A 14,307-nucleotide genomic window follows, 5' to 3' on the forward strand; every position below is an offset into this window, starting at 1 on the left:
TGTAAAAATGATGAAGAAAACAATAAATAACAATCTTGAACAAGATGAACACAAAATTGTTAAAGACGAAAAGAAGTTAACAATAAATGATCAGTTGTTAAATATTAGAGGAACAGCAATACTTTTTTCTTCCACTCGCAAAAAGAATATTTAGCGTCGGAATCAAATGTACAACAGAAACTTCGCGAAACTGAGATTAAACTGGGCATAGCTATTAGACAGTCAGTTGTGTTACTAGAATAATACAAATCAATTAAGCTTGAATTAGAAAACCTACATAAAGTGAAAACACAAGGTACCTTTATTAGATCAAGTGGATAGAACATGGAGAATAAACATCTGATTACTTTTTAAAATTAGACAGTAGAAGTTTTCCAAATAATTCTTTCTCAGCCTGTAGATACAGAAGCATGCAGGCGGCAGCAGGCATTGAAGGGAAGCTGGCACATTAAAGTATCGCAAACACTGCGCTCAAGACATGTAACTTTCCACAGGTTGTTACGAAAAGGTATTTTTTCGGGTTCAAGAAGGCTTTTAAACGATCTGTAAGATTTATATAATGTACTTTAGTACAATTCCAATTTTGAAATTATATATTCATATATTTATCCCCGAATCTATTTAAAATCATATCAACTGTCTCCAACTATCAGACAATGCCATAACCGCATGAGAATAAAAGGTTTGGCATGTGTGAAGCCCATGTTACCTCATCTAGACTGTCTAGTGTAGGAGTATGTGGTCGGCAATTGTCGGCAGACGTTCATTAACCAAAATTTAGGGCATCTGATTTGTGAAACTATATGTAGTGGATTTTCCACATTCACCATAAACAATAGAATTCGGGTGCAAGGCCCGACCCAAAGGTATCTTTTCACCTGCACAAAAGGTGGATGTTTTCAAAACAACTGTTTCTTTGGAATTCCCACACTTCTGAACCGTAAAGTAATACTGGCTGTATTTGAGAATCGAACAGTTTAACAAGACATTTGGGGAAGAGTTACAAGTTTAGAATATACTTCAAATAATTCAGTCAAATATCTATAAATCTGTAAACGTGGAATTTGTTAAAGCTCACTGTGTGAGACAATACCAAACCAATATATTTGTAAGAATTAAAAACACTGACAGGTTTTCTTTGAAAACCTTTATTTTTCATGCATATATCTGATTTTTTTTTTAATTTACCGATAGTTTTCATTCATTACTATATTTTTCCAACATATGCATCTGAGTTTGTAGTCGAAGAACAGAGTCTGATACTAATATTGCATCGACAGCAAAGGGAAGCATTAGAAGTTCTGCTAAATTGGAAAACATGTGTACCCCATCTTTACAATTGTCGACATTTGAACATTTCCGCTAAGATACAATCAGGGCCTTGTGCCATTCGTAATTTCAAGTTGTTGATAGGTTCAGTTATCTTGCTATCATTTATGGCTGATTCAAATATCAATTCATCCACATCATCATAGAGTACATGGGACCTATTATTTTTTACATTTGGAACACCATGCAGTTTATCAGTTGAATTTATTTTTGAAATGCATAAATAAACTGTTTCGTTTCCAAAACTATGATAGTATGTGTTAATCTGTCATTTTTTCCTTTATTTGGTTCAGCTTTAAACTTTCTAAAGCATGTTGTATATACATTTGTATATAACTCTTAAACGTTTGTACGAAATTTTCGAAACATTTTGATGGCTTTTCAGGCGTCATGCGTAGCAACCTTACACTATGTAGGTAAACGTGGTTTCTTCGAGTCATATTGTACAATTTTAGCTTCTTTTTCATGCAATCTGTAGATTCCAGCAAAATATCAACAAGGTTTTCTTTTGCTTCATTTAGGTTCACATTAGTTTGGCTAAGTAGGGATAAGTAGTATTTTGTTCGGGTACGATTGTCAAAAATCCATCGGAACAGGAATAATTCCAATGTAGTTTTTTCATTGAGGATACAGTCTTTGTTTTGAACACAAATATAATAATTACATAGCATTTCCAGGGATGTCCTGGAGATAACTAGTCATTACAGTGCAACCACCTGGCCTATCACCATTCACTCGACCATTTACTATATAAAAGTACACGTGTAACACAAATCCAACAACATTTGTCCAGATCTGTTGATGACACTATCACATGATCGATGGTCACCAACAAATGTATCATCATAACTTTCGAACCAGTCAACAGAAGAAATTATACGCTCGGCTTCCATTGTAGCATTGTTCAGTTCTCCTGGTCGTGCATTCAGACCACCAAGGATTAATATGTAGTTATCTTGAAAAGAAGAGAGGTAATTTACCTGTCCTAATTTTTTAAGGCTACAGTGAGTACAATTATTATTATAATAAGTTGAACTTATGGTGGTATGTGGGTGCAAATTAAGTTTACATTTCTATCGATTGAAAACATGTCCTGTCTTAATGTAGATCATAGGCATGCAGTAATCAGTATGTAAATCAGTTTCTTCGCATAAGTGGGAAATTGAATGTTGAACACAAACACATATGCCGCCAGACAGACGGCCATAGTTTGAAAGCCCAACAGGCGAACTATAGAAAAAATCATAGCCTGGTAGCCAATTCTGTGAGATCAATCACAAAGATCTCAACAAGACAGTTTATTTGGAATGCACGTGAAAGTCAGAACCACTAATTTTGCTTCGCAACCTATTTACATTTCAGAAAAGGAAACTAAACTTTACCACCCCTACTCGCTTGGAACGATAGCAAACTGCGACAAACAATGGGTTTGTCTGCTTTGGCCACACCCCTTTATGCGGCCATTCGTCCTTGCTATTGTCCGCCATTTGTGTCAAGATCGTTTAGTTGAGGGTCAAAATCGGCTTTGAATCGACTTGTAGAAATATCAATAAAGAACTGGTAGGTGTCATTGGTGGTGATCGGTAGGCCAGTCACACAGGATAATGTTTAGATGAAATTATAATAGATTGCATGCGACGGTGGCGTAGCGATTGGCAAAGCAGCCGGGTGGGATACGCCGAGGTGTCCGGCCTTGTCTAGATATTGTACTTTGAAGCTTTTTTAAAAAAATCTTTAATCCTCGCAATGACACGAGGGCCAGTGTCAATACAGTGTATTCTGGGTCTGTTGTAACAGCAGCTCAGTAACGCCATCGGTATTTGTGTTCAACAGGCAGTAATCCACAGATTTTGTGTTCAACAGGCAGTAACCCACAGATTTTGTGTTCAACAGGTAGTAATCCACAGATTTTGCATTCAACGGGCAGTAACCCACAGATTTTGTGTTCAACAGGTAGTAATCCACAGATTTTGTGTTCAACAGGCAGTAACCCACAGATTTTGTGTTCAGCATGCAGCAATCCACAGATTTTGTCTTCAACATGCAGCAATCCACAGATTTTGTGTTCAACAGGCAGTAACCCACAGATTTTGTGTTCCACATGCAGTAATCCACAGCTGTCCATTTAGCTGTCCAAGGTTGTGTGTTATACATTCCTCAATCACCCGCGTAAATTGTGACGGATGTTGATAAACCGTTTACAAACCAGGTCCCCGTTTTACAAAGCTATCGCAGCAATACGACTTTCGTATCTCCTATACTGTAATATAGACTTACCACGGCCCTAACTCTACCATAGGTTTGTGATCATCCAGATCTTTTGAATTAACATCTAACTGCTTATGAGCGTCGACACGTCTGGTAACTGGAATAAACCACAAGAGGAGTACCGATGATCATTTACATGAGACTAGAGTCATGCGTCTGAAATAATCATGGGTTTTCAATAAGGTCTAGATTCTGTAGGTGACTTTGGGGGGTTTAGTCACGTTAAATTTCCCTGTACATGCACCAGATTTGTCCCACCATTCAATAATATGCCTGCCCATATCATGACACTTTTATCGCCGCGTCTATCAACTTCACGAATACAGTGTCGAGTGTAGCGTTCATATCTCGGGTCGGTAGACACGCATCCTACCATCATGGCGATACAGAAAGAACCGCGACTCACCACTAAACCAGACCTTCCTTCAGTGCACTAAGGTCCATGGTCGAACGTTTCTGCCCTACTGGAGACGTACAGGACGATGATAAGGCCGAAGAAAAGGTGCTGTATATGGTCGCATTGGTCGTATCCCATGCTGTCGTGGGCGATTTCTGATGGTTTGCACAGATACTCTACGAAGTCCAGGAACACCATTGGTTGTTTAAGTTGCACGTTTTGTTCGGTTGTGCAGATGCATCACCCGGACGAAGCGGCCCCTGGCCTACCAGTTCCTGGTCGATCTCTTGTAGAGTTGTTGGGGGTTTGCCCAGTATGTTAACATGTGACTGTGCTTTGTGGTAGGACCTGTTTTAGAAAATGGACAATTTTAAGTTAGAGTGTTTTCATGTCATATGAAATGGGAGCAATCTATCTCCTTTAAAAACTAAAATGAATAATTTGGTTCAAGGTTGTAATGACCATATCAATGGTGCCGTTTACTAACCTGAATTACTGTGGAAGCCGTATTTGACCACTTTCTAAATGGCACTATGTATTCGGTGAATGCAACTGAAAAACAATTACCCATATGTCTTAATAAGATGTACAAGTGTTCAATAAAAACTGTTTTCTAAAACTAAAGCTTGTTGTTTTTGTTTTTGTAACAAAATAAAATGCACAAGGATCCAGAGTTCTTTACTGATGTATGCTCATCACAGCTATTAACGAAACGCGCGTTTTCGGCTTTAGATTTAATACTAAAATCTGACAGTCGTAAAGCTTGGTGTTACTAGGTAGTTCATATTATGAAGGTTTTCTCAAATATTAAACTAGGTACGTTTCAAGAATCTTTGTTTCACTCATATGTTAGATGTTTGATCGTCTGATGAGATCTGTTGCTGTAATGAGAGATTCCGACTCAATGCATCCCTTGTAGCCGAGTGAGTGTGTTGCACTCAAAGACAATGATCAAATCTAGTTTGAACCTTTTAGAACTGTTTTATAGGAATCTAAATTTAGCATATCTGAAAGACTTCAAGAATGACAGTGAAGATAAAGTCAACACCTATATGATGGAAATTCGTGTTGTGTTACCATTTTCTGGGTACACTGCTGACCTTCACGCATGGAACATTTTACGATGTTCGTTATGCATTTATTAATCTTACCTACGCATATTTTAAAATCACTTTTGCATCTGGGTGTTCTCTGTAGTATTTTGCTTTTATTTCTATGCCTATTAACCTGCCCCATAAATTGTTGATGTATTAGAATATTTGTTTTCTTTTTGTATGAACTGATATGTTCTTTTGCTTTGCATCAGTGGTTGTCCTGTATCTTAGTTTATGATCAATGGATGGTATGAAACACTTTTCTGTTATTCTTTGTATATATAACAAAATTCTTAGTTTCAGATCTTTTGAAAAGCAAGCATATGACACAAGGTCAGAAGCTAAGAGGTCGTGTGATGGCTTCCCCTGCATGTATTCTCACTTGGGAGCTAAAGCCGGTCGTCAAGCGCTGATGAGAACACTGATGAGTATAATAGATGACTGTGCTGTCGATCCATCCTGCTCACCCGGTAGGTTAACTCCACGGTTTTTGTTCGAAAACATATGTGTCATTATCTCTCACATTAAAGTTAATATATAAGATGACAAGGCGACGACGCAACTAGCTATTGAAACCCAGAGCGTACAAAAACCCCGTGCAAAAATCACTCTGTCCGTGTCGCCGGGGCCACAATGTTGTTGAGGTGTCACGTCGGTGCACCTCAGTGTTATGACCATCACTGACCATAAGAGTGTATACATGTCGTCTAACTGTTTCTGAGAAAGAACGTATGGAACAAACTATCCAGAATAAACTAGCACAAATTCACCTTTCTCTTCTCCCATCTTCTACTTGCTGTCTTGATGCTAGCGCCCCAAAACGACTCACTTTCTCGCCCTGTCACACAGTCCGCCATGCCACTTCCAAGTGGCGATCATCACCGATGCGTTGACTTCCACCTTCTAGACCACATATGTGACATATGTCACTTTGTACCACAGACCATAAACAATCCCCACATTCACTACGGCTGTGTCTGTGTGTTTACCTGTTGTAGAATATCGACTCTTCGACACAATAACCTCTCGCTCAGTATAATACGATCGAGTGTCGTCTTCGAGGTTTGTGCATTCCAGTACTGACCTAACCTGGAGCAGGGATACTTTACAACAGGGTTAGGTCACTCGCGTGCTTTCTTTACCATTTGTACTAATTAACGTGCGCCTCGTCACGCTCCATCGCACACAGGGACTTGGCTCGTTCCCAGTGCAACTTCAGTTGTGTTTTACCAGGGAGACTATATAGAGTATATACTTTGTAGATTATCCCTGGTTTAACAGAACTTCAGCCAGTTTATTGTATCAGTCGGAATTTTACAATGAATGAATGAATTGTAGTAAGAATTAAGAACAAGAATTATGTCAATGAATGAACGAAATAAAGTAAAAGAATACAAGAAAGAAGTACATATGTGAATGAATGAAAGAATAAATGATACACCGCGGCCTTCCCTCCCAAAACATGTTAAAGAACGCAAAAGTATCGCGAGAACACGTGTTAACATCAGTCGTCCTTTTAGAAAATCTACTTGGAAACATTTTTGTTTACATTAATAATTAATTCAGATAACTTATTGCATGTGGGGAATGGAATGGACATTAACAAAATGTTAACTGACACTGTCACACTGCCCTCAAAAATAAAGTGTAAAACTCTCACAAAGCGTTCTAAAACACCTTTATAGTTTTGTCAAAAAATATGATCAACAAGAAAGAAAGAAGTTATGGAACTATAACCCTCAAGCATCAACGGCGAATCAGATCAGATCGGCAATATGTCATATTTTTCACACACATCAAAAACACCCTAACAATTTGTTTTAGATTATGGAACTATCGCTACTACTTGCAAACACATTTCACCTGATAGTATATTCCCCTTATAAGAATTAAAGGTGTGTGTGAAAGATGTATTTGAAGTAATAACTAGAAACACTCGAACAACGGCGTATAGTATTTCAATGGCGGGTCAGAGCAGATCGGCGATAAGTCACATTTTTCACACACCTCAAATACGTCCTAACATTCCTTTTTAGATTATGAAACTATCACTATTACTTGCAAACACATTTCACTTGATAATATAGTCCCCTATATGAATTAAAGGTGTATGTGAAATATGTTTTGAGGAAGTAACTAGGAATACTAAAACAACGGCGTATGGCATTTCAATGATGAAATGTCATGTATTTCATATATCTCAATTACACCATAACAATTTTTAAGTCATAAAACTGTCACTATTACTTGCGAATACCTTTCAACTAAAGGTATGTTCTCCTTCCAAGAATTAAACGAATGTGTGAAAGATGTTTTTATCGGTGAATCGAGAATAGAAGCTATAACTTTCCGACCTGAAACTTTGCTACAAATCTACTGTCCTAATACGGACACTAATACCAATTATTTGACTCACACTGAAGTGAGAAATAGTTAACCTTTTACATGTTGGATTTCAGTTGTTATAACACTCGGGGAACTTAATCGGCTGTTGAAAATAAAACGGGCTCAATCTTAAATACTACGCTGCCACCATATTGGCTACACTGGTTACGCAACGACCCGAGACATACGTTCAGCGGCTTTTCGAGGAGTTTCTTCTCCCCCTCTATATAGGCTCCCTGCCTAGAGTAACCCAAAGTTGACGAAAGTGTCATGTTAACAGAGTAGCAGTTGCTTACGTTGTTTTGAGTTATATGAGAGTTTCTTAACATACAAAAGTTTGACCATGAATGACAGAGTGGATTTCGAACGTTGTACCACGCCTGAGTTGTCGGTTCCTTTGATCTTACCCGTGGTGTATGTGCTGGAAGACAACAGTTTTGTCTTGCAGGCAGATTTCGTCTGCCATTGGCTCCTAAAAGCCAAGCCCCACGGCAAGTGGACTGAACTCAACATTGTTCAACATTGTACACAATTTATGTCACTCAAAGTTTGCAACATGGAAATGTTAGTCCAGGTTTGCAACATGGAAATGTAACTTCTGCAGTTAACACTATTCAATGGCTTGCCAAATCTTGAAGGTTCGTCTTCGCTTTAGGCGGGAAATGAACATATGTCATCAAATATATCCGATTTCACCTGAACGTCCCCTACCATTAGAGCGTCTACATCGTACTCATTCCAAGTTTGTGAAAGGGTGAGCTGGAAAGGTCACTCAAATACGTGAACTTCATTTTCCATGACTGATGCAGTCTGTGACAGTGTCAAGTCGTCTATGCCCTCGTCCCACACTACATGTCTCACACTACATGTGCACTCGTTTTGGTAACTAGACTGAGAATGAAACTGTTAAAACTTTAAAATATTACCGCTTCCCACACAAAAGGCGTAGTACAAGTCAGTTAGCTCATACAATCCTCGATCTGTGCTCGTATACACCTTGCCGGAGTTGACTGACAGGTGTTGAGGCCTCCCACGTGTCAATCAACTCCGGCAAAAACTGTGGTGTATACGAGCACAGATCTCGGTTTGAAATGATCTAACTAATACTTTGAATGCATCGTTTCTAAGGTGGAACGTGTGCACGAGGTGACGTGACCGTTCAAATGCATGCAAGATATCGCCGTTTCAGCTAATGTTTAGCTTCTTTTGTATAAATACTTTAATTCAACCTTGAACCTTTGCACGGTACTAGACCGAACGTTTGTACTGAATGGAAATGGTATGAACCAAAACACTGTACGTTCATAATGAAAGACACAATCGGCCGCCACTAGGATTGTCTCATTCTTTCAGTCCAGATTTAAAGCGTTTAGTGAGGGTTCTCGTCGAGCTATGTTCGTTACCATGTGTTCGCGAGTCTGATAAGGAGATTTGTCATATTTCCGAGTTAAATATCAAACTCGATCTTTGCGAAGAACGGCCCGACATACCTCCAGTTGTGCTTGAAATGTTGAATAAAACATAATTCACGTGAGTTATTATTAAATATCGGGTTGGAAATCTGAGTGCGCAGCCCAGTGAGGAAATGGGAGTGTACCTTTGATGGTGGCGATATTTTACTTTGACATGAAAAATATTTTCGAGTCGAAGCGAGGGAAGTGCGTTGCTAACCTTTGCTCGCTTCGTTCGCACATGAGACGACCGGTCATATTCTCTACGTTACGCATGCCGATTTGCGCTAATTTTGCCTGTGCACTAGGCAGCATAGGCTTTCTTGGAGTGGGGCGGTTGACGCTCCAATCACCAGAATGATGTTATTAATCCGGGTTGGGCGGTTCTATGTAGGAATGGAAAATATTGCGTCATTCTAACGATACTGTCATTTTTTTAACGTGGGTAATAAATAGATACAAAACCTGTTCCCATTTCACGTCAAGTTTATGTCACTCGTGAAATGATTTTACTTGGCAAAATTGTTTCACTCGGCACGTAAACTTGATACAAAAACGTAAGTCCGTTCCTATAAATCTTGCCTGCTGGGAGGAAGGAAGATATCGACAGCTTCCCCGTCAATAGACCGACCCAGTCTGCCAATGAAAACTGGCGTTTGCGTCAATTACGACCAATCAGCAGGCCGGGTGGGCTTTGTGGATTTGTCAGACTTATTTCCGGGGTCAAACGAAACGAAGTATTATGCCATATCAATTATATATTGTTGCCATTTGATGTGTACCTTCAACAAAACTAATAAGGTGAAGACAAAAAATCCTAGGCGGATCCAGGCCTCGCCTTCCTTGACGAAACCTACGTCTGCTCCCAAGGTGAGAATTTGCACTATTTTCCAAACTTTCGCACATGTGCAAAGTGATTACAAATTAGATGACAACGAATCTCAGAGAGAGAGAGAGAGAGAGAGAGAGAGAGAGAGAGAGAGAGAGAGAGAGAGAGAGAGAGAGAGAGAGAGTTAGAGAGTTAGAGAGTTAAAATTTTAAGTCACTCCTGCAATAATATTTCAGTCTTTTGGTGACTGATGACAGGTTATATGTTTTTGTCCCTGAACAAAGGACAGTAAAATGACTAATTTAATTTAAAACTAGCAATGAACTCTAAAATATTTAACTATGCACATACAACAATTGAATATAAAGGCAGGCCATGGCGGGGGCTTAGAGTACTTTTGCTTCATGCATGGACCATAGCTGGATTTAAACCATCCCTTCAGCTATTAGCAATTTAGATAATCTAGCGACGAATTTAAAGAACATATATACCACGATAAATACTAGTAGTAGGTTTAAATTTACCTTGAATTCTTTGGGATTTACGTACCCTCTCATAAGGACAATAATTTTACAATACTTCAACACTATACATTTCAGGTATACATCTAAACTACCAATGAATAAATATTTATCTTTTTATAAACCATTTATGAAAATTATCTACTACTTCTATGTCTTTTAAAGGTCACGTGCAACCAAAAACTCAAACATTATTAAAACACAATTACCACTTGTTCATTACATTGCTGATTGTGAACAAAAAACAAATAGCAAAAGTATAAGTGTACGCGAATCAAATGTGCAGTATTTTGTAATTGGATTTACTTCCCTCGAAACGAAACATCTGTGAGACCGAACTCAGTCAGAGCGGGTGGATGTGTACTCTGGTGTAGCGAAGTCTTCATTGCCAGGTTCATTTGCTGATACACTGACGCTTCGTTGTGTGTGTATATAGAGACGATCTATTCGATTGGCACTTTAGAAGTATGGTGAGTTATAAGATAGTATGATTCTTTATAGGTGACAAATTCTTTTATTGTTTACGATGCGGCCTTTCGATGTGGAATCTTGGTCCGTTGTCAAGCAAGATTTATGTTAGGGTTTGTTAATACATGCTCTCTTCATTTGCGTTCAACCCAGTTAACAAAAACCAAGATGTGAACTACTGCGTGGCTGGAAATTGTCGTTCGTCCAGGTAAAAAGCAGGACTTGAAACGGACAATCAGAGTTTGCACCGTTTTCCACATGATCCAATCATCCGAGGAAAATTGATGCAGTTCGTTTCCAAACAACAAACATCATAACATGCCATGTGTGCAAGTATCACACCTGCCTGTCTGTGTAATTGCATAATGCGACAGAGACAGGAAGCGGTGTATTTTGTTCATGGTGTATAGCCTGATGGGTGTTAAGTTCAAATTGCGTGGGGTCAGTGAAGTTCTACACTGTATATTATCATTAGCAGACAGGCAGGCAAACACATAAGCGTCAATAAAACAGATATAGAGTTTTGTCTGCGATAAAGACTTCCTATCACTATCAACATATTTTTCTATCTTATGTATTGAAACATTTTAGTTTTCACATATGTCATATTTGGGATTACACTTTCTTATTTAAGTGCAAATTCTAGTTCTTCTCTGGTTGAGTCCCATCCGGGATTCGAATCCGCACCCTCAGGCACCTAATCGCTAGCACACAAGGTCTTAACCCCAAACATGACATATGTTACATTTGACCACTTTCTAAAATGGCATTGTGTAATGTACATTTCTAGATTTCAACATTGATTTGGAAATCTAGAAAAATAAGACAATGAAAAATAATAAGCAACAAAAGGCAAAAACAGAATCTTAAAAACATCCTAAAATTTACATTTAAGAACTTTACATTGAATTGTGTCCCAATGTAACAGAAATAACTGTGGGACAGGTCAACATATTGTTGAAGGACACTGTAACTTTCACGAGACACGGAAATTTCTATGTAACACAGAACTCTGACTGTTCTTTCAAAAATATTACTCTCTCTCGTGTTGCCTAATCGCAGACCACTCTGCCTGTAGTGCCTGTACGGGTTGCTGAAGTGTTTGGGGCTGAGGGTTACGGCGTCGCACCCATCTGTCCAGGGCATCCCACAGATGTTCGATCGGGTTTAAGTGGGGTAACCTGGAGGGCCAGGGGAGCTCATTGATGTTGTGGTACTGGATGAAGTATCTAATGTGGCGTCAAGTGTTGGCGTAGGAGTACCTTTGAGCTGTCAGGTTGCCCTGGATCATCACCAAATCACTCCTTCAACGGAAGATGATTCTGTGAAAATACACGCCGTTATTGAAAATCATGCTGTTAAATACGCCGTCTGGTAATAACACCTGTAATAATATTTTTTGTACATTCTGTGCCTGCCTATCTACCCACCCACCTAAACCTACCTACCTAGCATATACATACATACATACCGAATTCTGAATCTATTGACACTGTATATTGACACTTGGTTATAACCCCGAATCTGAACAAAATATTGAGATTCAGGATTCGAATCTCGAATCTGAAAAAAACTATTTAGATTCTGGATTCAAATGCTGAAACCCCAATATCAAGAAAAGTCAAACTTCAGGCTGAAATATGGAAAAATGTAGGTTTGGGTGTTACCCATGTCCCCCAGTACCTTAGAAGGGGTGAGATAATGTATGTTGAGACTGTTGGTCATAACTCCAAATCTGAGCAAAATATTGAGATTCGGGATTCAAAGGTCGATTCAGAATCGGGATTCAAATGCCGAAACCTGAATATGAAGAAAAGTCAAACTTGAGACTGAAATAAGGAAAAGTGTAGGTGTGGGTGTTCATGTTTTTAAGATTTGAATCCCGAATCTGAAAAAAAATATGCATGCATGCATGCACACGCACACACACACACACAGAGAGAGAGAGAGAGAGAGAGAGAGAGAGAGAGAGAGAGAGAGAGAGAGAGACATTCGGGATTCCAATCCCCAATCCGTTTCTAACTTCATGTTCCCTTCCTTCATCTGATAGCAAGGACATCATGCTCCGTGCATGTGAAAGTGATACACTCTCAGATGAATCCAGGGGCCGGCCAGAAAACAGTGTTGGTACAGAATCACAAATATATACGGTCTTTAATAGTAAAGAAAGTAGTAATGGTGAAGTCATGAAGCTTTTGGATGAGAAGGTGGCGAACTTAGCAGTGACACCTCGGTCTTATGACATGAGTGTTGACGAAGATATTGAAAATGATATGACCGAAATCATTCAAATATTAGTAATATAGATTGTTTGAGAGAAGTTGGTAGATATTCAGAAAGGAAACGTTTCTATCATGTGCTAGCCGACTAAACATTCCAAACGGAAAACATCGCCTTCCATTTATTAATGCATGCATGTTATCAAATGGTGTCCATGCCAAACTACAACGAATATGCGATACAGTAAAGATGTCATTGCTCATTGGTAAACAGGTTAAAGAATGTTACACGGTCGGTATGAAAACCTTGGACAGGTTGATTTGGGAGATTCCTTTATGGAAAATTATGATCCATCTTCTTCAAATTTCAACTTAGCGGTCCCAAGTTTGAATAATTTATGTTTCAAATAAATGTGAAACAGCTCCTGGTGACATAAAGCCAAAAGTCATATCTCATGTTCATGCTATTTTGAAGTTCAGTCATCTCTGAAATGGAGTTTTACAAACGGCAATAATTGTTAGTGTTCACAGTTGTTGTGACCATTAGCAATCGGTAAAAGACACCGTAGCAAACTGTATTTATGCACATGGCTTACCATTAACGACCGTGTAATCGAATTTATAAAACGTTGTGAATACTTTGCCATATGAGCCTTTCCTGACATTTCTCGGTCAACAGTTAACGATTATGTTATGGTAATGCTTCTTGAAAAACAATATACAAGTTAATTTCTCTTTACGGCCAATTTAGCTAATAATAAGCAAATGAAATAGCATCAACACTGTTTGGAATCAAAGGCGTATAAATTCGTAAATTCACATTGGAAACAATTCCTTTGAACACATTCTCATTTTAAAACACTTTATATAAATACTGGCAATCCATAATTGACAAGGATCTTACAATATAACATATAAATGTGAAAACGGTACCTGTCACTGTGATGCAACCAATGCTATTCAGCTGTAGCGAGCCATTACTGTGTACACAGCAAACCAAAACGGCCACTAGCTAACATCTTATCGCTGGTGCGTATTATACAGGGTGTGTTAGTAATATATGTCATATTTGGTATTACTCTTTCTTGGCAAAGTACAAATTCTGGTACGTTTTTGTTTGAGTCCCATACGGGATTCGAACCCGCACCCTTTGACTCAGGCACCTAATCGCCAGGACACAAAATCAGCCGCATAACCCGCTCAGCCACCGCAAATTGTACAAAATCGTCTGGAAGCCGTGCCAATTCACACTTATAGGGGGGGAGGGGTGGGGGGAGGGGGGTGTCCACAAAGTAGGCAGTCTAGACTACCAGTTGTTCAACTTCCATTTTGTGGAAGTCGCGGTG

General features: G+C 38.9%; 1 protein-coding gene across 1 annotated transcript in view; it reads left to right on the plus strand.

The window, feature by feature from the left end:
• Positions 1-14,307, plus strand: part of LOC137261748 (uncharacterized) — an 84,313-nt gene that overhangs the window by 27,218 nt on the left and 42,788 nt on the right. The window contains exon 2 of the mRNA XM_067799534.1: positions 5,392-5,558. Coding sequence (XP_067655635.1) covers positions 5,392-5,558 — 167 coding nt within the window. The remainder of the gene's footprint in view (positions 1-5,391; positions 5,559-14,307) is intronic.

The sequence above is a fragment of the Haliotis asinina genome, chromosome 14 (assembly GCF_037392515.1).
Source record: "Haliotis asinina isolate JCU_RB_2024 chromosome 14, JCU_Hal_asi_v2, whole genome shotgun sequence".
In the NCBI taxonomy this organism is placed as follows: domain Eukaryota; kingdom Metazoa; phylum Mollusca; class Gastropoda; order Lepetellida; family Haliotidae; genus Haliotis; species Haliotis asinina.